This window comes from Nyctibius grandis, chromosome 5 (genome assembly GCF_013368605.1).
Source record: "Nyctibius grandis isolate bNycGra1 chromosome 5, bNycGra1.pri, whole genome shotgun sequence".
In the NCBI taxonomy this organism is placed as follows: domain Eukaryota; kingdom Metazoa; phylum Chordata; class Aves; order Nyctibiiformes; family Nyctibiidae; genus Nyctibius; species Nyctibius grandis.
Genome location: NC_090662.1, coordinates 83,665,267 through 83,688,060, shown reverse-complemented (window position 1 = coordinate 83,688,060; position 22,794 = coordinate 83,665,267). Strand labels below are relative to the sequence as shown.

Sequence of the window (22,794 nt, the reverse complement as noted above, 5' to 3'; positions counted from 1 at the left end):
TGTGGAACCATGCCCTGTTCATTTAATCACTTACCAGTCTTACCTGGCAGATGTTCCAGAAGTGGAAAATGTAGTTAGTAAACAAGCTAAACAAATACATATTTTAACAGCAGGTGAAGAATTTTTCTTTTCCTCTAATCAAGTATTTAATTCCTGTGCATATTTAAGGAGTGCAGCTGAATATTAATGGCACATCAGGAGATGCAATACACAATTCCTCAAGGAACCAGATAAGCTTTTCAGTTATACTTCTCCAGACTAGCAACATATTGCAGAAAGCTGACATTTACATGCTCCCTAGGTTCCAGATTTTAAATTTCATCGTAGTGCTCTCCATCAGAACATTTCAGATAGGTTATCAAGAGATGGGGTGATGCACGACAGCCTATTTTCAATTAAGTAGTGAAAATAGAAGTCTTCAGACTTTAGGATCTCCAAAAATTACAGACTGCTTCTGTAAAAGCTACATAATTTTTAAAATATGATCAAAAATATTATCATGCAAGTATTCTGTAATCACTGTGTAAAAATGGTTCTAAAATCATTTAATAGAAAACACATCTGCGTCGCAGTAGCTACATAATCACCTTGAAACTATACATGGTACTGCAACACAGCTGAAGAAAGGACTCAGCTACCAATGTAAGCAAAGAATACTTGCATGATATTTGTGTTCAGATCTAGCCATGACTAACTATGGTATTTAAAAGTTTCAGGTGAAGAAATATATTAATTTAGTTTTAGAAAAGCTCAAAGATGTGTCTTAATCAACTTAAACTGTAACATCAAATCTGTGAGACCTTCAGCTACGTATATAAGCTAGAATAGGGCAACAGATGCAGATCGGAGGAAGGCTGATACACTTGGAGAGCTTAGCTATTCATCTTTCCTTCGCCAAGTGGACCCATTTGGAAGCCAACCCAAAATCTTACAAGGGATTAGATTACCCACCGACACTGGGTAAGTGTTCCCATTTGAGAATTCTCCTCTCCATTAAGAGAGAGAGAGGCTCTACTCAAAAGAAACTGAAGACAGATCATCTACTCTGTCATTTCACAGCCATTAGTATTCAGAGTAAGTCTCCCCATTACATTCAAAAAGCTCAGACCTAAAACCACAGGTGTCTTAGAGGGCGTATTTCATCAAAAAATAATTTAATGATTAGCAAAAATTTTATTTTACTTTTGCTTACAAAGGCTTAACTCCAGCATAACAACCAGAAAGGGCCTGCTTTCTAAAAAACATTTCTAGTGAATTTTCAGAAGTCCTTAAATCAACAATTTTTAGCTGTAAAACCACTCATTCCCACAACCCTTAGTTGAAAACAAAGACTGGCATTTTCTCAGCTCAGTGACTAGGTACTCAGTGTGCGGTCTTTTCCATAATTCTGGACTCCTGAGGAAGTTTCATATCAATAGAAGTATTCATGAACCAAAATTAATATTATCAGTTAATTATCAATTACTTGAATTTTTTTTTTAAAACAGTCATCACTGATTTTGAAACAGTAAACAACACTTATGGGAAAGCACTTTAACATCTTTGATGACTTGATTTAGTCCATGGCAGCACAGGTTTTCTTCATCCTAAAAACGTGACTGTAAAATACTTCAGGACAGCTCCTATTTGCACATTATTAATTTAATGGGAGATACGGATTTCGTATTTCATAGCAAAAATAGGAATAGAAAAATGTAAAAACCAATCAAAACAGAGCTATACAACTGTGCTGAAATGGTACCAATATCAATTCCAGCATTAAATATTTTTGCAATTCGGCCAAGTTTTCTCCAAAGAAACACAATTAATCATCACTGCCGGCCTGCTTTTCCATTTTCTGTCGTTTCCATTCTGAAATGCAAGACAACAATTGGTAAGGCTTGTAATTGGAAATACAAATCAACAGATTAAGAAAAAAAAAATCAGACTTAAATATCTTTTTAATAAGTATTTTTTACTTCACTACCCATCCTGTCTCCCCCTGCCCCCAACATACACAATCTTATCTCCTCTTAATACTTTGAGCAGCCATCAGTACATAAAGGCAAGGTTTCTGCAAAGAGACTTTCCAGCAACAACTGCAAAGAGCCATCCATTATCAGCCTCACCAAAAGACAAAAGCCCACATTCATGTGACTACAGAGAATCCATTTCTAAAATCTGAGCTTTAGCAGTTTGTTTCAAGGTCTTCATTGCCACCCTTCCTACACTGATCGTTCATTGCCATCTTATTTACTCAAGAGGAGGTTGGTTTGGTTTTTGAATATTTTGTGGTAGAACATGGAGTACATTACCAACTTCATTACAGCATGGCATGAGATTCAACCACTCTATTATCGACAATACTTTTATATTAGTTATTCCTTTGGAAGCTAAAACAAGCAACATACTGACACAAGAAATCTCAACTTGGCTACCACTTAACCCCCCCGCACTTTAAGAGTTTTGCTGCAAGGTCTATCACTAAGGCACAGGGAAGACCACTTATTCAGCCTTGCTCAGCACACACACAAACAACTGAAAAGCAAACACTCCATCAATACTGAGACACAAAGGAATGTATTTATACATTTTAATCCTCAGAAGAGTAAGGAGTCTTTAATGCTGTAACTGAAGTATTCCTCCATACTGCATATTGACTACTAAGTTATTTGTAGTGATGCATTTACTGATACAAACCCATTTTCTTCTTTCAGATGTTGATATAGCTCAGCTTTATTGTTGACAGAGTTCAAACGACCAATAAATTCCTGGTGTTTCCTAGAGTTGGCAGTATTAATCCTGTTGCTCCATAAAGACAGCAAGGACATTGGCCCTAAAAATGCAAGTAAAAAAGAGTCTAAGTTAATTAATTTCTGAATTCTTAAACATTATATCATTATAAAGGTTTAGAAGAAATTACAGACTATGGTAGGACAACATATTAAAACCACTAATATTGAAAAACCTTATAATAGAGGCTAAATAAATATGACATATGCAAAGTGATAGCAGCTGAGTAGTTGCTTCATATGAGATTGACTTTGCTTCAAATATAGAATCTGAATGTCAGCTCAGCCACTGCAACAGATTATAATAGCTCACACCAAGGAAGAGAGTCAGTGAGAACTGCCCCTTTCGAGAACTACACTGCTTAGGCGCATTTATATTTATTAGTCAGAAGGAGACAGTGATTTCTGATACCTGTCCTAAAACAGTACTTCTGACATACAGTAGCTCAACTAGCACCAGCAGAAATTTGTCCAACCCCCTGCCAACCCAAGTGCCTATCGCTAGACCCACACAGTATCTTGATAACTCTCTTCCTACATGGATCTGTTCAGGTTAACATACTTGTCAAGAATTTCTCAACATGGAGTGTTTAATGAAAAATTCTCATTGACTTAGCTTTAAGTCCAAGAAGATTCATCTCATTACTTTAGAAAATACAGATTGATACAACTACTCCTATCTTTAGAAGAGATATCTGTTGCAATTCTTCTGGTTTACCTTTTGCCTTTTCAACTGTGGGCATTTCATCCATTGTAATAAGGGGCTTTTTGTTGGGTGGCTCAGGAGAATCAGGGGAATCTTTGATAACTTCAGCTTCTGCTAGTTCTTCTTTTTCACGATCCAAAAGACCTTTTAACCTTTTTGAGAGGGAAGGAAAACAGTGAAGCAAAATATACTAGAGCAGCACATATGATTCTCGATACCATTCTGTACTCCTTAAAGTTATATGCAACCCATATCATAAGAAAATTACTTTTGACCCCTTGGAATGGGTGAAAAAGAGGGAAGACTAGCCAAATAATCCTCTGGATAAAGCCTTAAGTAAAGGGAAGAATCTTAAAATATAATTTCACTTAAGTTAGTCAGCAGTATTTACATTGTAGGTGTTGAGACAGTTGATCATTCTGAATTTTGAAGGAAAGACTAAGTAACAATGAATATACAAAAAAACCCACACAATTTCCTATAATCTTTTCTATGTGAATTCAGACCTATTCTATACCAAAACATTTTTATCTCAGACCCCATTTTTGTTCCATATGTGAAAGTAAAAGTAATTGTAGGAATGGATTTGATCATACATGGAAAGGCATGAAGGTCATCAGCATGGTGACAATAATGTAGGTGAAAAAGTCCTCCTAAATGATCTTAACATGCACAAAACATAAGCAAATTAAGCTTACTACCATGAGGGTTTTTTGATCCCTTTAGAATAGTAGTTTGAAAGACAGAAAACAGAAGAGACTGACAGATGCTTACCTCTTAGACAAGTTATAGTGACAACATGAATTATAGACAGTAGGCATATGGACAATCAATCTTGATGTTCAACTAAAGAGAAGAACTAAATCAATCTGGATTGTTCATTTACCTGAACACTAAATTGTCTACAGCTCAAGAGAAAATAACTGCCTGTCCTGAGTTTTTAGTCATGCTTTGTATTTCTATAAAGCAGTTTACTGTCTAATAGGTGGTGTGGTTACGATAAAATCCAACAGCAGAGGTTCCTCAAGCTGCAAAGCCCTTCTAAGTGGTAACTCGCCCAAGAACCATACTGCTTGTAAAATATGTTAATCTGAAAAGTCTGACAAGCAGGTACCGTAATGAGATGCAAATTTCCCAAGGCTGGTAACAGTGGCTGATCCAAAGACCCTTGGGATCTACACTCACTGGTAGTAAGCCAAGGTTACAAGCATGAACACATGAAATTGAAACCTGAAACTGTCACAGCAATTCCTCTCCCCTTTGAAGTAGAGCAGGACAAAAATTATTATGCTAGTTTTATTTCACTTTAGAAAATTTACCTTTCTGATTCTTGCCATGGCTTATCTGATTCATAGTCTTTGCCCAACTTCTCTGACTTGTCTTCTTTGTCTTCTCTCTTTCTACCTCGTTTCTTGCGCTCCTCTTCCTCTGGGGGTTTGCTCCTGCAAGCCATCAAACATTCTAAGACTCGCTGGTGTTTATCAGAGTTGTTTATGTGTGCTCGTACAAGGGTCTCCAATTCATTCCACATAATCCGGTACTGTTCATCTCTAAACAAGGGCAGAAAAACGATATTATATACAGGATTACTTAGATCATTAAACCATTGAATAAATTAAGGTTAAAAAACAGACCTAAGAAAAAAAAAACAAACCCACAAATAAGTGTGAACAGATTATCTGTCCTCTTGTACTGGAGGTCTATCCACGTGGGATTACTCCATCCACACTGCATGTAACATTTCTCAATTAACATCCAAACACTTAAGTTTAAATTGAAATAGTCTACGTCCACTGAAATAAAATTCTTAACTTCCACAAGATCTCCCTGCCAAAAGGCACCTTGGAATCCTCTCAGGTGTTTGCTAAACTATGCAATGTCAGGATATGCAGAGAGCCACTCATGTACTGACATTCAAATTAATTACTATTTAATTATTTGGATTAAAAATAATTTAGAAAGTACCATGCTACTGCAAGTAACTTCCAGTTATGTGGGCATTCTTCAGTAGCTGAATTTCTTTTCAGCTAGTTCTTGGAAATACAACACACACATCACAATGACTGAGATATCAGGATAGTCTATGCTTGTTTTAAAGGAGTAGCCCATATTTTAAATAACTGTTTCAAAAGGATTTGACTATTATAATACAACCCAATTTTAAAGCATTGTTCATTTATAACGCTTAAGTTTCTCTTTTTGTTAATTTGAAATTATTCCACTTTCTCTGTCCTAGCTTGTATCAATCTCTTATCTTTCTTGATGGCTATCTTTGCTTTCGTATTTTTTAACATATTTTAAATTCTTGGGTAATAAAATGATGTATTTTTTTCCTAACATACAGCAATATCAGTACTGTGATAGTCCCTAAATGATGCAGGCAAAGTACTTACAGTATTTGTTTCGCATACATACAGCATTTAGTTTACTATGTATTATCTTTGGCCAAATTTTAAAAATTTAGTATAAAAACAATGTCAATATAATATTTCTGAAAGAAGTCCAACATCAACAAAAAGACACATATATGTAACCTTTTGGGACCCTTTCCTCTGGTACCAACTGTTGAAATTGGCAGCGGATCATTTTTCCTTTCCATGTCTACCAAATTGTATATTGTTTTTTGACAATTCAAAACATCCTCATCAGTCATTGCTTCTTTTACAATCACACTGGCTAATGGCACTACCTGTAAGACAAAACAAAAGTCAACAACAAGAAAATCTGTGTATGTCGCAGGAGAGAAACAGGAAGAAATCACAGGCAGTGGAACCATGGAAAAAACACACAACAAAAACACCCCCTCTTATTCTCAATTTAGTAATAACTGTGAGCAGGTACAAGCAGATGCATGTTTTCTTTACCCAGCAGCACTGTAGCTGTCAGGTTCAAATATTCCACCCTATTTAGATGGCATTCCAATAATCTATTGACATTAAATACAGAGTACTTCAGTGAAAATAAAGCTGAAAATAAATTGATTTTGTGGCAAGTGATTTATCATAAAATAAACTTAATCTAGGACAGAATAAAAGGTTATAAACCCCAGGTTACTTACAGCTTGCATGTTGAAGATGGTAGTCTGAGAAATAATCATAGGCCAGTAACGAGTATGTTTCTCTAACTGATCTTTTGCACGTTCCAGTGGAATTTCAAGACTTCCATCGATCTTATATCTGGGCTCTAGAAAAGGAGTTAATCGGTTTTCCCTCATAAATTCACCAAAATCCTAATGATAACCAAACAAGACACAATTAGGCATTTCTCTAACAAAGTAACTTTCCCTGAATGGGCAAAACAGCACAGCCTTGCTTAGCACTAACCATGTACAATCCCCGCCACTAAATGTGACCCTAACAACCAGAGCCCCGTTTCTAGCTTTCAGGGTGAACACAAAAACAGTTGTATAAAAATATGGGTTAGAAGCTGATGCAAGGTTTTTGACGAGGAGGCCTTCTGGATCCGCAAGGTATTTCACGTATGGCAAGAGAGTTTTATTATGTTTTTGTGGAAGCCACTTCTGCTTGTTTATAACAGATACAAAGGATGTGGTGAAAAAAATAAAAGAAAAAAAAATGAATGCCATCTGATTGTCTGTTCCATATCCACAGCTCAAAGCTGACAACTTCATCTTTTCTATTTATTGTACAAACCATTCCCATGCAATCTATCCTTCTGACAATAAGCAGGATACAGTCCTATGTGTATCCAGCTCACAAAAAAATCGTGCCAAAAAAATGTTATTCTAGAATCAGAACAAACTTTAAATACTCATAGTGCATAAGGAGGCAAGTACTTCCTTGACATGGAAAGGACTCTATGAAGCAGGCACAACAATAAACAGATGTACTATTTTGTACTAAATATGTATCAGTAGTACAAAGAAAAACAGTTTGACCACGCAATCTGCTCCAGCTCTCCAGAAAACATACCAACATTTCCTTTACACATCTACTGCACTACATCTCTTGTCACGTGAGACAAGCAACAACTTAAGAAAAAAGAAAAAACCCACAAAAATAAAAATCTTACTGTAATCCTGTAGTCAGTGACTCTTCCACCACACCCTTCGCTAATTGATGGGGGATCTTCTAGAATTGATCGTGAGCTGCTTAATACATGCAGAAAAATTTCTCCTCCATGGCTGCTGAGCATGTGACTAATTACTTTAGAGCCAGACTTGCGTGGCTGTTCCAACAAAACAGAACGACCTGTTGGAAGTGACATCAGTTGAATTAGTTACTGCATCCTGCAATTTTAAATTAAAAACTACATATACACAATACAGCTTTGTACCTACCCAGTAAGACTGAATCCATTAAAGTTGTGTTTTCACCTAGCTGAAGAGGAAACAGCTAATTCCTTTAAGTATTTACTCCATGTCTTTACAAAGAACATAGTATCATATGCTCTTAAATTTTACAAAGATCAAAAAGCCTCTTGTCCTGGACCAATCAATCACTTTCTCTGTAGGACATTATTCTTAGGAAAAATACATATTTCTAAGACATTAAAATGGTATATTGTGCAAGAGCAGTTTGCTATTTTTAATTATTACAGACTATGTTGTATACTAAACTTATTTGGCCCTACTGCAGAAACTCTCTCATTAGAAGCAACTTCTAAAAAGTAACAACAAAACCTACTTGAGTATAAAGGTATCAATTGATACTATTTGTTAATGCTTAAAATGGATGCTGTTTTTCAAAGAAATAAAACTGCCTTGTCTTATTTCCAGTAAAATACACTAAGCATAAAAGGGTGTAATCTCCAAATAAGTTGTTTCTTATGAGGAAGCAAAAATAGAAGATAACAGAGTTGTTATTTGAAATCTGACATTAATTTTGGTTTTAACCATTTTATTAATTAAAGTACTTTTTCAGTACATAATCTTTAGCAAAAAATACATAAAAATAGCATTTAAAAAAAGACACTGCACACTTAGACATTCAAATGACTTGACTGAAGAAAACATCCCATTAAAAGGATGTTTGTAATGCAATTTTGTTTGCAAACTGTAAAAAAAAACCCACATGTAATTAACGTTGACTACACATTATTTGTTTGGCCTTGGCTTACCTTTTTAATATGTATTTAAATGGCAACCTCTTATAGCAAGATTATTCATGGCAATGGGCAAGATCTTGCAGATAAGCAGAAGACAACTAAATCTAACCTACTTTTTCGACCAATCCCAGTACACATAGGTATGTCTGCTTCAGTCGACCAACACACTTAGTTGCTCATAACTCAGTTAAAAGAGCTTTCTGAGGCTGCCCAGCACCTGCTAAAAATCAGGCACAGACGTAAGTTGCTAATATTTTGCAGCAGTCAGAGTAAGCATTGGGATCAAGTGCACTATCACATATTGAAAGTGGTGTTTCCTACTAAAATAAGCTAAAGTGAAAAATATTCTACATTTGGATTCAGAAAAGAACTACCAGAATTCAATACTTGCTCCTTCTTTATACTTTCCTCCAATCTGCAAGTTTCAAAACACATTCCATTTGCCTTTGAATACATTTAACAACTTTCTTCTCTTATTTGACATGTTAAAATAAAGTAGACATTTTTACAGTATATAGACTGCTATACAAACCAAAATGTGCTAAGTTCTCTATTCACAATATTAACAATTAAAACATTAAATAATTAGCCAGGGACACAAATTTACCATTAAGAAGAAAGTTAGTAAGGCATGAAGAAGGTCTGCTATTTACATCTACTGGTGAAATTCTGTATGCTCCAGTGCAATAGTGTAATTCTGAAAAATAAACGAGTAGAAAAGTTGAGAGTGTAGTTCCACACACAGCAAAAACATCCCACAAAATAACAGACAGGAAGAGGAGGAGGCTATTCCACAATCAACAGAACTAAAAGTCTGCTTCTTTCACCATTTCCTCACAATCATTCCAATACCCTCAACTCTGAGTACCTAATACATTCCCACGCTGTTTCCAGTAGGACCTCCAGTTCTTCTTATCTGCTGAACTATTCCACTGTAAAGTCAACGTCTTCTTATTTCTCTTATCTATATTTTTGACCTGCTGGCTCAAAGAGTCAACATATCTTGCTGATAGTCTACAGGGTGCATGAGCTGAATGGCCAGGTGGTTCTTATGTTACCTCAAATCTTCCCTGTCTTGCTTCCTTACTCAGATTTGAAAGCTAATAGAGAGGGAGCAGTCTACTGATAGCATCACTGCATACATTTAATTTCCTCACAAAGATTTTTACTTAGGACTCTAAAGATTACTCTAAAGATAGTACCTGATTTTTCTTTTCCCTCCTGAAACAAGAATTAAAACCGAAAAAGATCCAATGTCTCAAAGATGCTATGTTAAAAAACCACCACTGTGGAACTGACAAGGTACACTCAGCCCTGTGGGACGGGCAAATAATTAATGAACATCATAGTCAAGGACAACTTCATGATACTCAAGAGAAGACTGTAAAAAGCCACCAAGAAAAACATTACTACCCCTCTCGCCTCTTACACAAAGCACTGATTAGCCAAGATCAGAAGAGCATCGTAAAACCATTAGTAAAGCAGGGTGCAGTCAGCAGCAAGGTTTACAGAGCAAAAGCTAAAACCAGCATTAACAAGTGAATTACCTCCTTGTTCATTTTCTCACCAGCGTACAGGGAGAATAGTGTTCAAAACAAGTTAGAATATCAGTTTTGTAAGATACCGTGTTACCTACCCACACTATTTGTTCGAGGAGTACACCATTTTAATGTTACAGTTTCTTTAAATGTGCCTTCTCTGCTATTGCCACCTACATGATTATCACCTGAATATAAAGTCAGAAAAAGTGTGTTAAAACATGATCAACTATTTTCTTTATTACAGCAAAAAACTCTAAACTTCTAACGTACAAAATATTTCTTACAGGAACATATACAAAATGTAATCTGATTTTTAAAAGTTAGGTATCTAACCTAAGCAACAAAAAGTTATTAGTTGCATTTGCAAAAATAACCTTTCAGAATCAGCAGCCGTTGCATGTATTTTAAAAAGCAATTCAGCAAACAAAACACTGCAGCTCCAGAATACTTTCCATAGGTTTGATTCAACATTTAGAAAATGATAGATATGTTTCATTTTATCTAAAATAGACAATTTTTTTCTTTTAAAATGCCTAGGACTTTAAGACAGTATCTTTTTTAATCATCCACACGTAAATCAGAACCTTTAAAAAATGTTAAAGCTGATCATTTCTTGCACGTGTTATATCCCAAAGTCAAAACAAATTGATCTAAAGGCACATTTGACAAATTGGGCTATTTGGGGAACGAAGTATTCGATCTCATCATCCAGTATCTTTACTACTGTCAGATTCAATTTGAACATCTCTCAATATGTTTTACTGGCCATAGATGTTTTTTCATTAAAATACTTTCATACAATGTCTCACTTATAACTGGTCTGGCAAAACCCACCTGAAGGCATTAAAACAGGCATTATCAGTACTCCTTAATACATTAAACTACGTTTCCACCAGTGAGAGATTTGCGATTCTTCATGATCTTTGACTCACACTATCTCAGGAAAGAATTAACTGAGTTTTGCATGAAGTTTCAGAATTACAGTAGCATCGTCACTTAACATGCTTGAATCCACAATAGTTGGGAGGAATTAGACACATACATCACATGCAACATTGCATGTAGTATGTTAGGGTTTAGTTTAATCTTTCATGTAAGAAGTTTTACTTCAAAGACATTTACTCACAAAAGATTTGTTTGATTTGCTTATTAATCACGTAGGTAACTTGCAAAAGTTGATTTTTTTTCAGTTAAATTAAACACAATCATTTTAGAAAGTCTCTCTTAGAATATCTAAAGGCCAAACTTAATCTAAAAATTCTCTAGCAACATCTCACAGAAATAAGATCAATGTATCTGAATTCCTACTTTCCTAGTACCAAAGCTATTACAGCTGAAAGATTTATTTACAGGATCTAAGCACAGACTTTTTCCTCTCAAAGTTCTGATGGAAAAAAATTTGAAGAGGCATTGCAGTCAGAGTTTGCTTTTGGCTTTTACTAGCACACTTATTCCTTGAGCCAAAAGGCATTACAAAACTATCTGAGCCCTTACAATAAAGCTTTATGCTTTCAACATGGTAACACAAAAGTTCAGGTGAGTCTGAATTCATTACTGTAACATCCTGTTCTTTTTCCTCAACCTTTAATCATACACACCACTAGAATATGGAGCACATTACTTGTAGACGACAATGAGGAGTTACCTCCTTTTCCTCAAACTAACGGCAATCCCCTTAAGAGAAAAAAAAAGCACAAATGCCCTAAAATGGCTACTTATGGACCATTTGATTTCAAACTTCAGAAAAGAAATATCCACTCTCTGTTAAATAACTCTGACATAAGTAATTCATTTGTTAAGTTCTTCACTTCTTACAAGTTAAACCACCATCAACTTTCTAGTATGCCTTAGTACTATATGATATAGTTTTGGATAGTAAAACAAATATCTACAGTCTATATCTAACTACATGTATTCTATACACATAGTAAAGCTTTTAATGGTACTGAATCATGTAACAGAAGTTACAATCAATGCAGTTAAGAGAAAACAAAGCATATACAAGCCTTTAAAAGCTTCAAATGAGACTTCAGCACTGAAAAGGCACATAGTGTTTAAGTATTCCACAACACCCTGGCACAGTCTGAGGGTTTTGTCACTGCTTGGCTCTGCTTTCAATTCTACTAATACAAAATTTTTAGCCTGACTTACTAACAAAACTTTTAACACTTTTTGCATAAGGCATACTGTTGTGTTTTTCTAACCTCGGTTAAGTAGAGTTATTAAAACTTCACCTCAGAGGAATACTAGGTAATAATTCCAAATTTACAAAAAGGATACCAGGTATTTCAAATACAACAAGAAAGCTCAAAAGCCAAGTAACTGTTGTCTTTTGCAAAGCAACTAGTTAAACAGGCCTATGGGATGTAAATGATGTCAATTATTATTAACAGACAGATTAAAAGCTCGATGGTACAAGGAGTAATTTTTCACACACCCACAAGAGGTACTTTTTTTGTAAAATCTCTGCGCATGTGGTCTCTCATGTACTTTTTGTATCTCAGTAAGAGCTGACATGCCCCTCAAATCTCACACAAATATCCTGAACATATGTGAAACGTTGTGCGATGAATTTTACCTGCTTTTTCGTTGTTACATCCTTATTATTATATTAAAATATGCCAGTAATGAGTAAAACTCCAATGCCAACATTATAAATCAAGTTCTTGGGTTGTAAGGAATAACTGAAATATGCTAATCATGCCTGAAATTTACACTATTTTGAAGCTCACAATTTTTTTTTGTGAATACTTCCAGTGACTTCAAAAGCCACTTTTAGGAGTCTATTTCTACTTACCACTCTTTAAAAAGTCAACGTGTGCCTCTTTGTGATGAAGAAGCTCCACATCATAGTTGGCCGATGTGTTAGCATGTTGTTCTTCCTTTAAAAGAGAAAGGTAGAAAGAATAAATATAGTTTATTTTTGCTAGAGGTGACTGGTTTTATAAATGAATGATTCTACATTTACCTTTCACTCCAGAAGAAAACAAAAAGTCTCCAAAGTGCATCAGACAACAACGGGATTGCAATGTTGAGGAAACTGTTTGCTCTCTGACCTGTTTAAAGATGCAGCCATCTGCTTTTCCTCTTTTTTCCTTTTTTGAAACCCTACTGTTTCCTCTTTATACAAACGTCGTGACAGTGTGCGGAGTGTAAAACATAGGTAAAAGATAGACTTAACTACTTTTGTTTAAATTGGTGAAGTTAAGGAAGCCTACGACATATTGAATACCACCAGTGGTTACAACTTACTGAGCAGCAACAAATGGTCACTGCAGAAGAGATTGGCAATTACTTTTCATAACTAAAAATCTCAAGAATCCAAACCAAAAAACACACTTAGAACTTAATCATTTTCTTGCACTTAAGATATACAAAAAGTATACTTGCATCTGCAAGTTTATAATTAAAAAATAGATGCGTGCAAAGAGGGCACTGCATCTTTAAACAGCTGCAGAGAACTAGCAAAAACAGAACAGTATCCTTGGTAATTTATTCCAAGTTAAAAAAAAAAAAACAAAAAACAAACAAAAAAAAAACCCACAGAGAACCCAACATAGTCTATTACTATAAGGACAAAGGCAGAAGGAAGAGGCATACCAGCAGCACACAGGTCAGAAGGTTACAGACAAGGTATTTGCAAACTTAAGTCCCATTTATGCCATGACCCATGTCAAAGTTTCATTAAAGCTGTGAAAATAATTTTTAACTTCATGTTTTAACTTATAAAATCCACACAATATTGCTAGCTTTCAAAGATGCAAGTAATGATTGACAGTATTAGAACTTGATGAATTTTTTAAATCAGAAAAGTTTATCTGCCCCTGCCCTTTTTGTTTGTTTGAATACTGACACTTCTGTTTCAATTGTCTCTTGCTGACTGATCAGAAAATCACTGTAAACTTAATACTTGAAATTCTTAGTTGCACCAATTTCCCTCTCAGTAGCAATAAACAGATATATTAAAAAACAGGGACATAAACAACCTTGGAGAGATGATGTTTAAGTTAATATCTTTCTTAACTAGTTATATCCCTTGTCCTCCTGTTTCTGCTCTATGGATCTTCAAACTGGAAAACCTACTGGAAAACCTTTAGTCAAAAATCAGCTATTAGTTACAAACACCTTTACGTTGGGTGGGCATGATAATGAAACAGAGGAAAAAGAGACTCACTATGCCACTATAATGCACAAGGGTCAAGAATATCTAACACAACTAGAAAAAGACAAAAGAATCACAGACAAAGTAATCTGAGGTAAATAAGATTATATTTATATAAAATACAAACAGAACTGAAATAACACTTGTATTGCTACATCAAAAACTGAGAATCAGCAATACAACATTTTGTTCTGTGATCCTTCTTTACTTTATTTTTTCCCCTTTATTTTTACTAACCTGGTCACAGACATTGAATGTGGGCTAATAAAAAACAAAACAGAAAACATGATATGGAGAGAAAAGCAATGTAAAAATTCAATTAAATTAAATATTAAAAGCTTTCAAACAAATTTAGAAGTGATGCAGCTAGTTAACACAAAGCTATAGGCACAATATTACCTTCATAGGAATGTTAGTTATTGTGGTTGAAGCCAGATCAAAGTGTTGTTGTACTAAAACATTCAGTTTCGTAGCCAGATGCCGTCCTGCACGGACACTGTGCACTTCACTGGTTAAAACAGGTGAAAGCTAAAATAAATTGACAATGGATTAGGCTCTAGTATCACATTAACAATATTGTTTGTTTGAAATTCTAAAATAAGCATTTTTATTGCTAAATTCGACTGGGGAGAAAAACCACCACCCAAAAAACACCACACCAGGGGAAGCTAAGAAGGAAGAAGCAAAAATTATTTCTTATTCAGAATTTTGCAGGTTATATCAGTTGTTACAGTTGCAGTTGCTACAAATTGTAAAAAAACTAGAAGTGTGCTAAAAAACTTGAGCCATTATTAATAGGAAGAATTAGTATCACAACATGGGGAAGAAAACCTCTTAATAGCAGCTTTGGGCCTAGTCTTTCGCTCTTTTATCTGGTAAGTAACTGGAACAAAGTCATTTTTATATAGCTACCTGTAAGTGCATCATATATACACAAGGGAAACAAACATAAGCCATAAGTTGCATTTGATTTTTTGCTTGCCAACAAGACATTGGTTTTAGGCTTTTGAAATAAAATAAACAGTGATAAAGATGACTTACAGAGGAAAGCATAGTCAATTTATTCTCTTTTTTTCACTTTTTTTTTTTGCACAACTACGAAAGTTTTGTAGAAAAGAATCTCAGGAAGGTAGCTATTATAGTCCTTTTTATTTATTAAGGCACGACTAGATGCTTTTCATGTTAAGAATAGGACTTTTTTCTTATGTCTTTTCTCTTTCTTAGATGCATTACATTAAAATACTGAGCAGCACAGACTGATGAAAAGAACACACTGCAAAATATTTTGCATGTACTTGATTTCAAACAACCACCACTAAGCATGCAAGCCCACAGTGCTCATGTGCATTTGTTACTGAAGAACTGAGAATATACAGAATAATTTCTTATATGTAACCTTTCAACTTTTCATAAAATAATCTTTAAAAGTACCTATAGGGTACTTAAAGTATTTGATGAACTATTCTATATTCCAACAATATATTATCCTTTCATTTGGAAGCAGGCAGGCATTCCAATGATTTTCATTAACAAGGCATTCTGTTTGCTAACACTGGAACAGAACTTATACAAAAGCTCATTTTCGTTTCACGAGAAAACCATTCAACCAAAAAGCTAAAAACGCCACCATGTTCGTATGCATAACGTGGAACACACAGTGCTGAACAACAGCCACGTCACTCAGTAACAGGTATGTGGGAAAACAGGGCTTGTGCTAGCTAGCAGCACATGCCTAAAGAGCAAGAAAGTTACTCAGCTAACCTGTTCAACACACCAAGTAGCTGACGGTTTTCCATTAGGTTCCTAAATGTGCATTTCCTTCTCAAAAAAACCCATCAAACCCAATACTGTGTCACTCTATATCATTAATGGGCTTACTTCACAAAAAAAATTAATAATAAATCATTACTCCAAGAAATTTAAGTAATGAAATGAAAAAGAGGATACCATAGATGCATGAAGACTACAAAACAAGAAAACAAAGCGTACACTTTAGATGGCAATATGCAAGGTGTCAACTTTTCAAAAAATTATCACCTGTACTTTTTCCTACACCCTACCAGACGCCACAAGCTCAAAACGTTATTGTTGAATACTTAATTTGCACTATTTTGAGTCTGACATGGTTCCCAATCCTTGGATAAATTTTCTTATTTTAAGCTCCTTACCTCTTTTTTAGGACGATCTGAAACAAGGCTGTCTTCACCAACGGGGTACGTGTGGATTAAGACCAATTCACATTTCTGAATCTGCATTAGACTTAAAAATAAAAAGATACTATTTAGCCTACAGAGTGGCAGACTATCTCCTATAAATTAGACCAATTCTCCCAAGATTCATCTGATTTCCAGAACACAGAATCATAAAGATGTATTACAACATACTGTTTCTGAAAGCACATTCTGTAGAAACTAGGTTACCTTAATGATTTTCAAAAGCACATACTTCAAAATAAATTTTTATCATCATAAAAAAACCTAACATTTCTAGCTCTTCAGATGCTATAGTACTGTGTTTCTTTTTTGGACAATATCATATCAATTAAATAGATCCTTAACTCGTGTAAACTGTTCAGCTTTATTCAATTGAAAATTGACACTACAGAGGATTTGCGTCTCCAAGTGTGTGCGCAGGTATTAGTAAGAGGATTCCAGTGAACATAAAAACGACCCAAATAATATGCTCATCTCCTAATGAGGCTACAAATTTGGAGAGAACAAGACACTGTTCCACATCTCTACCTACAGGAATGTATGAGACAACTTTTCTGTCTTTACAGTGGACTTAGAACCTGATTCCCTGGGGCAGGCTCCTTTATACATATATGAAACTGCAATTGCAGAAGGTAAATACAGGAGCCTCCTGCTTCTGCTATTTAAGTGCCAAAGGAGCAACCAAGAATAGGATCTCAACCTACCATACACTTTACAAAGCAATACACAGTCCCTGGGCCAAACAGTTCACTGTTTAATTAGACAAAACATACAATGGAAAAACAACTTCTCAGAGGAGATGCAACCTGTATTTCAAGAGATTCCTTTATCTCAAGGGAAGTGTCAGGCAACACAATAATTTAGAATATAAAAACTAGTTTCAAGGAAGTTAGCTATTTTAGTCGAAGACAGACAAATGTAAAATTAATACAGTGTTATCAAGAAAAAATGCACCAGATGCATTCCTGATTACAAATATGCAGTAGATAAACAAGGCACAGTTACGTGTCTCATTTTGGAGCAAGGTGTAGAAGACAACCTGAATAGAAATATTGTCCTATGAGGATAAAGGATGATACTGAAAAGCTAATGATTATACGCCAGCTCTAAGTCAACAATATCATGATTTAGCACATTCTATTTCACACATGCATTCATTCAAACAGTTCACCAGAATAAGTTTTACGTGACAAAAAAACATTCGTATTTCACAGAGGATATAACAGGCATGCGCAGAATAAGAGAAACTACATTTGTAAAAGTATACTCACTGATCTGAATTAGCTGCAAGCTTGTTATGCTCATGAATGGTTTCCTGAACACAATCCTCAAGCATCCGAACATGACTGTCACTAGAAAGAAATTTTATATTTTCTTTTATGCAGGATAATCAATCCTCCTGTTCAAAGCAACATACCACTAAACGCTCTCCTATTTCAAGTGGGAAATTTTTGGTTTGTTACTGACCTCCATAAATGAAACCTTTAATAGGGCAAGAAATTATCTAACAAAGAATGTAAAAAAGCTAGCTACTTAGGGCACTAATTCATGACAATCAATGAAGCACTTCTAAAAATGTATGAAATAACTTTTTTTTAAAATGGCAGAAGCACATTATCATACATACCTTTTTGCATTAGTAATACAGATTATTCTTCCTCTGTTTCCAACACGTTCTGCGTTCTCCATGAGCATGGTCCGAGCCTCATGCTGGTATTCTGTTATTTTGCAGAGTGCTTCAACTGCTGCAACCAGACCATGAAGTATGCTGCAGCACTCTGGATCTGCCCGAGGGTTAGGTGGCCCAACAGCTGCTAATGCTGCCATCAACTAGTTAAAAAGAAAGAAATTATTACTGAAAGTTACTTTCCAGCCATTTGTTAAAATGAACAGTTAAAAGAACTGTTTTTTTATAACCTATTTTACATGCAAATTAACATTGTTGGGAGAAAAACAAACAGCAATTAAAGACCATTATATGTTCCCAGGCTTCTGGAAAACATTTGGTCCTAAATTATCCTTTGCAATTAATTTATTGTTACTAAGCCTTGAGAATATAATATTCTCATTTATTACAGAAAAATACCTGGCTATAATAGCAAGTTATATCCAATACTTGAAAGAATTTCTAACATTATCTGTTGCATCTGCTTTTATTTTCTGAGAATCTGGAAATTCAGTTCCTCCCCAGAGTAAATTTTTCAGAGGACGAACCCCTTCAGTATAAAACCAAAATGAGAGCAAAGAGAATATTTACAATTTTTTTATCCCACAGTTTATTTGCCTATCATGCAAATACAAAAAAAAAATAAAATTCAAGTAGTATCACCAAATTACAGAAGAAATACATAGGTAATTTCTTCACAACATTTATTTTAATGTGTAACTCTACACTGAAAGCTACTTGATTCTTTTTAAATTGCGTAAAGCTGCCTATAGAATAGTCCAGCCCCATAGGCCAATTCTTAAAACTGTTACACAATTTCAGACCAGATCCACCAACATTTTAATTAACCACAGTTATTTCATATTGAACATAGTAAGAAGCTGCTATTTATTCTGCAATTAAACTAGACTTACAAAACAGTTACAAAGCATACCTCCTGCAAGTTCTGATCTTCTTGAGTCCAAGAATTCAAGACATGAGCCCCAGAATCACTCACAATGAAATTCACCTAAAAGGATCAAAAAAGCACAAGATAACAGGTATCATACAGACAACAGCCAGTATGGCTACCTCCCCAAACCCAAACAAACATGAATTACATCTCTTTCTTCTGATTCTCTGGAGGTATGTGCAATGACAAGCCAAACTAAAAATAAGACAAGAAAACCACAAAAAGCATCCACTCCTGCTATATTCAGTTACCTCTTTAGTAACATGATTAACAACTTCTTACTCTTTATATTTTTAAGCCATTAAATCAATCTCTACACCAAATTAGCATTGCAGGATATTATGAAGTGTTTTAATAGTTAGGTAATATTTTCAGTAGAATAGCTACAAAATAAAAGTAAATTCTAATACTGCAATATTGCAAATCATTCTCCAAAGACTGTCACAGTAGATCACAGGGGTAAATATATAGCAAGATTTAATAAACATCACACAGCAAAATATCTTCTAAAGACGACAAAAAAGTCGAGAGGAAGCACATCTTCCATCTCAATTTCAGTTTCTCATACCACACAAGCTCCAGTTCAGCCAACTGGTTCAAAGCCATTAAGCATACAATATAATCCCATAAGGGGATTTGACTGTATATTAAATGCTCTAAACTAGTTTAAATTAAACATTCATTGTCCGAGAAGCAGGACATGCAATCCATCAAGGCAGTGCAGCTGACACATCAAATCACAGAACTACCAGCAGTATTTGTTAGTGCCTGGCCTCTGCCTCAGCTGCTCCCTGGCAAAGCCAGTATTCCATCATCGCTACTTTGTACCAGTATCACTGTCACAAACTTATTTAACTTCCATGTTTTTTTGAGTGTATCTAACCTTTAGGAGATTGCACAATGGGTTACTTAATAATGAGAAAAGAGTAAAAAAACAGGGATTAATTACCTTAATTTATGATACAAAGTTACAGAACCCACCACACATTTATTTTTCTAAGCAAAGAGCTGTGCGGCAGGAAGGTCTCCCACTTTTTCGAACTGGTAGCTTCAGGGAGATCCTACCTCTTCCTAAAGCCCAGAATTCCTTCCAAGTTGGCACCAAAAACCTTAAGAAGGGCTACCAAGTGTGTTTAGAAAAAAAATTCATTTTGAAGAAATACCTCACTCACACTTTTGTAAATTTATAGCTCAGGAGAACACAACAATAGATTTGTATGTTATCTTAAAGCAATTCTCCTCATGTTTTGCACTGAGTTACAAAGTGACATTAGGACAATGAAAGGTCCCCAAAATAAGTATGTAATGAGATTTATACACTACTCAAACAATTTAAATAGCTATAAAGTGTACCAACAGCACAAAAAAATTTTTATATAATAAATTACATTTGATCTTTTAGCTAACCAACAGCTAATGATATTAAGAGACTTCTTAAAATGGAAAAATATCTCTTATACTATGAAGTATCATATGCAGTATTGCTAGAAGAACTTACCAGTTTCTTGAAAGGAAAAATATCATACATTATTCTACAGTACTCCATGGATGATTCCACTGAACAGGTCCACAGTGATTTTGATATGGGTGCTAAAGGTATAATACCTTGGGTCCGATTCTTTACTAACATATCAAATTCAACATGTTGTCTGCAGGATTCTGCCATATATGGGCAGTGATCCACAACGAAAACAGTTTTATGAGACTCAGAAAAGATTTTCATTTTCTTCCTAAAAGAAACATATTAAAATCAGAAAGAAATCATACAAAGCAAAAAATCACAAGATTACTGCGCAATTTATATAGTATAAAATTATCTTACTAGAACATGCAAGTTTTAAAGAGGCTACCTCTTATAGTGTTTAGATTACATATTACATACATTAGCTCCTACAAAACTGTTAAGCTTCTAAAGAAGTTACAAAAATTCCCATTTTAAAAATCTATTTACATGGAGACAAATATCCTCTAGAACTCTTACTAGTCTATATATTTAGCATATTAAATTTCTAATCAGAATAAAATGTTTTTTTCTCAGGAGGAAAAAAAATAGAAAATGTGAATGTATGCTATTGAAAGGCAACGACGATACACAGGATTACCCTCCCCACCTTTCCAATTAAAAGAAACTTTTAAGAAAAAAAGTACAGAAACTGCTTCCTACTTAAAGCTTATTTCCTAAAATAAGCAACATGGAAAAAATAATTTATTATTAAGCTATACAGACCTTGAAATAGCATAAACATCAGACTTTTCGGTAGATTTTCAGACTTCTGTTTGCTAGACACATTTTTATTTTTAAATGAATATTTGCAGCTGTACTTTGATCTCTCACTGACAGACACACCAAGTCTGGAATTATAATGTAAATGTTTCTTATCCAGCAAGACTCACAGGAGCACCCCTTGTATTCTTCCCAAACACGAAGCCTGAGAACTCTGCAATGAAGTGTGCTGCATTCTCCTGTTTCACAGGACTGGGTTTCCCTCTCCTATAACATCACTGAAATAATTCCGAAGCCACTATAACGATCAGATCCTTGTGTTAGGGTGGACATCATAACTTGGGAGATCCAAGCTACATACGAAAGTTAATCCTAGACTAGTGCTACTTAGACGACTAATCTTACACCAAACACTCCTCATGTCAGACTCATTCAACTTCTAGATGTTTCTATAACGTTTCTAGTATAAAAATTATTGCGTCCACGCAAATGCTGCTTAACTACATTATACACAAAGCCAAAAAATACATATCAGGTCATTTTAAAAAATAAGGCGGATTTACCCACGTCAGGCTGCGGGCAGCATCCGGCTCTGGGGGGCAGGTTCCGCACCCACCCGCAGCAACAGCTGCGGCTGCCGGGGCACACGACACCCCTTTCGGCAGAAGCCACGGCCGGCCGCAACCTGGGCCAGCCCAGCGCCGGGGGCCCGGCCCAAGAACGTGCACCCTAGCTTCAGCCTGGCAGAGAGCCTGAGGGGCCGGGGAAGGAGGGGGGACGCACGGCCGCAGCCGACCGGCGGGGCCCGGAGGAGGCAAGGTCGGTCCCCGCCCGCCCGGAGGCCGGGGAGGGGAAGGGAAGGGAAGCGCCTCTTACCTGGGCCGGCTCCTCCTGTGATGCAGAAGCCCCGGTCCTGCTCCGCGCCGCGCCCGGGCCCGGCCACGGCCTCGCTCCGAGGAGGAGGAAGGATGAGACCCGCGGGACGCCCTAGACAGGGTCGGGCGCGGGCGCCTCCGGCCAGGCGACCTCCATGCCCCTCGGCCCGCTTCCTCCGCCGCCGGCTCCGCGGCGAGCGCGGGGCCCAGCTCCTGCCTCCGCGCCCGGCGCCCGCGGGGGTGGGAGAAGCGGCCGAAGCCCCCCCCGCTCCGCCCACCCCTGAGGCCGCGAGACCCCCGCGCGGCCACTTACGCCGCTGGCGCAACGGCTCCCCCAGCGCTGGCGGGGGGAGCGCCTCTCCCCTCCTTCCTCCCTCCCCTCGCACCTCCTCGGCCGCGGCGGCGCCAGCCACCCGGGCCCCGGCGGCTGGCCGGGCTCACTCACCCGCCATGCCCGCCCCGGCCCTACCGCTCGGCCCTCCGCCTCGGCGCGGGCCGCCCCGCCCCGCCGCCAGACGCCGCGGAAGAGGAGGAGCCCGAGACTGACGATCTTGCGAGGCGCCAGAAGGCCCGTTAGGGGTGGGGGCAAGGAGCGGTTGGCCTGTTGTAGCGGAGGC

At 36.6% G+C, this 22,794-nt stretch overlaps 1 protein-coding gene across 1 annotated transcript; it reads right to left on the bottom strand.

Annotated features, from left to right (window-relative positions):
- Window positions 1-1,153: 1,153 nt before the first annotated feature.
- Window positions 1,154-22,683, bottom strand: INTS13 (integrator complex subunit 13). Its single transcript, XM_068400591.1, has 17 exons — window positions 22,179-22,683; window positions 20,577-20,808; window positions 19,061-19,135; window positions 18,088-18,290; window positions 17,732-17,812; window positions 16,416-16,506; window positions 14,647-14,775; window positions 12,883-12,967; window positions 10,181-10,270; window positions 9,152-9,241; window positions 7,510-7,688; window positions 6,536-6,706; window positions 6,012-6,166; window positions 4,797-5,027; window positions 3,490-3,629; window positions 2,680-2,815; window positions 1,154-1,851 (listed from the first exon to the last, which is right to left on the bottom strand). Exons 2-17 carry the CDS (start codon window positions 20,799-20,801, stop codon window positions 1,812-1,814), a joined length of 2,121 nt encoding a protein of 706 aa, XP_068256692.1. The 5' UTR covers window positions 20,802-20,808; window positions 22,179-22,683; the 3' UTR covers window positions 1,154-1,811.
- Between the last annotated feature and the right edge of the window lie 111 nt (window positions 22,684-22,794).

Excerpts from the sequence above, each read along its gene's own strand:
- INTS13 (XM_068400591.1), bottom strand. The coding sequence starts at position 20,801 with ATGAAAATCTTTTCTGAGTCTCATAAAACTGTTTTCGTTGTGGATCAC. Across the intron at positions 17,813-18,087 it reads TGTATTACTAATGCAAAAAG|TGACAGTCATGTTCGGATGC; the intron begins GTATGTATGATA and ends ATTTCTTTCTAG. Across the intron at positions 12,968-14,646 it reads TAACTAACATTCCTATGAAG|GAAGAACAACATGCTAACAC; the intron begins GTAATATTGTGC and ends TCTCTTTTAAAG.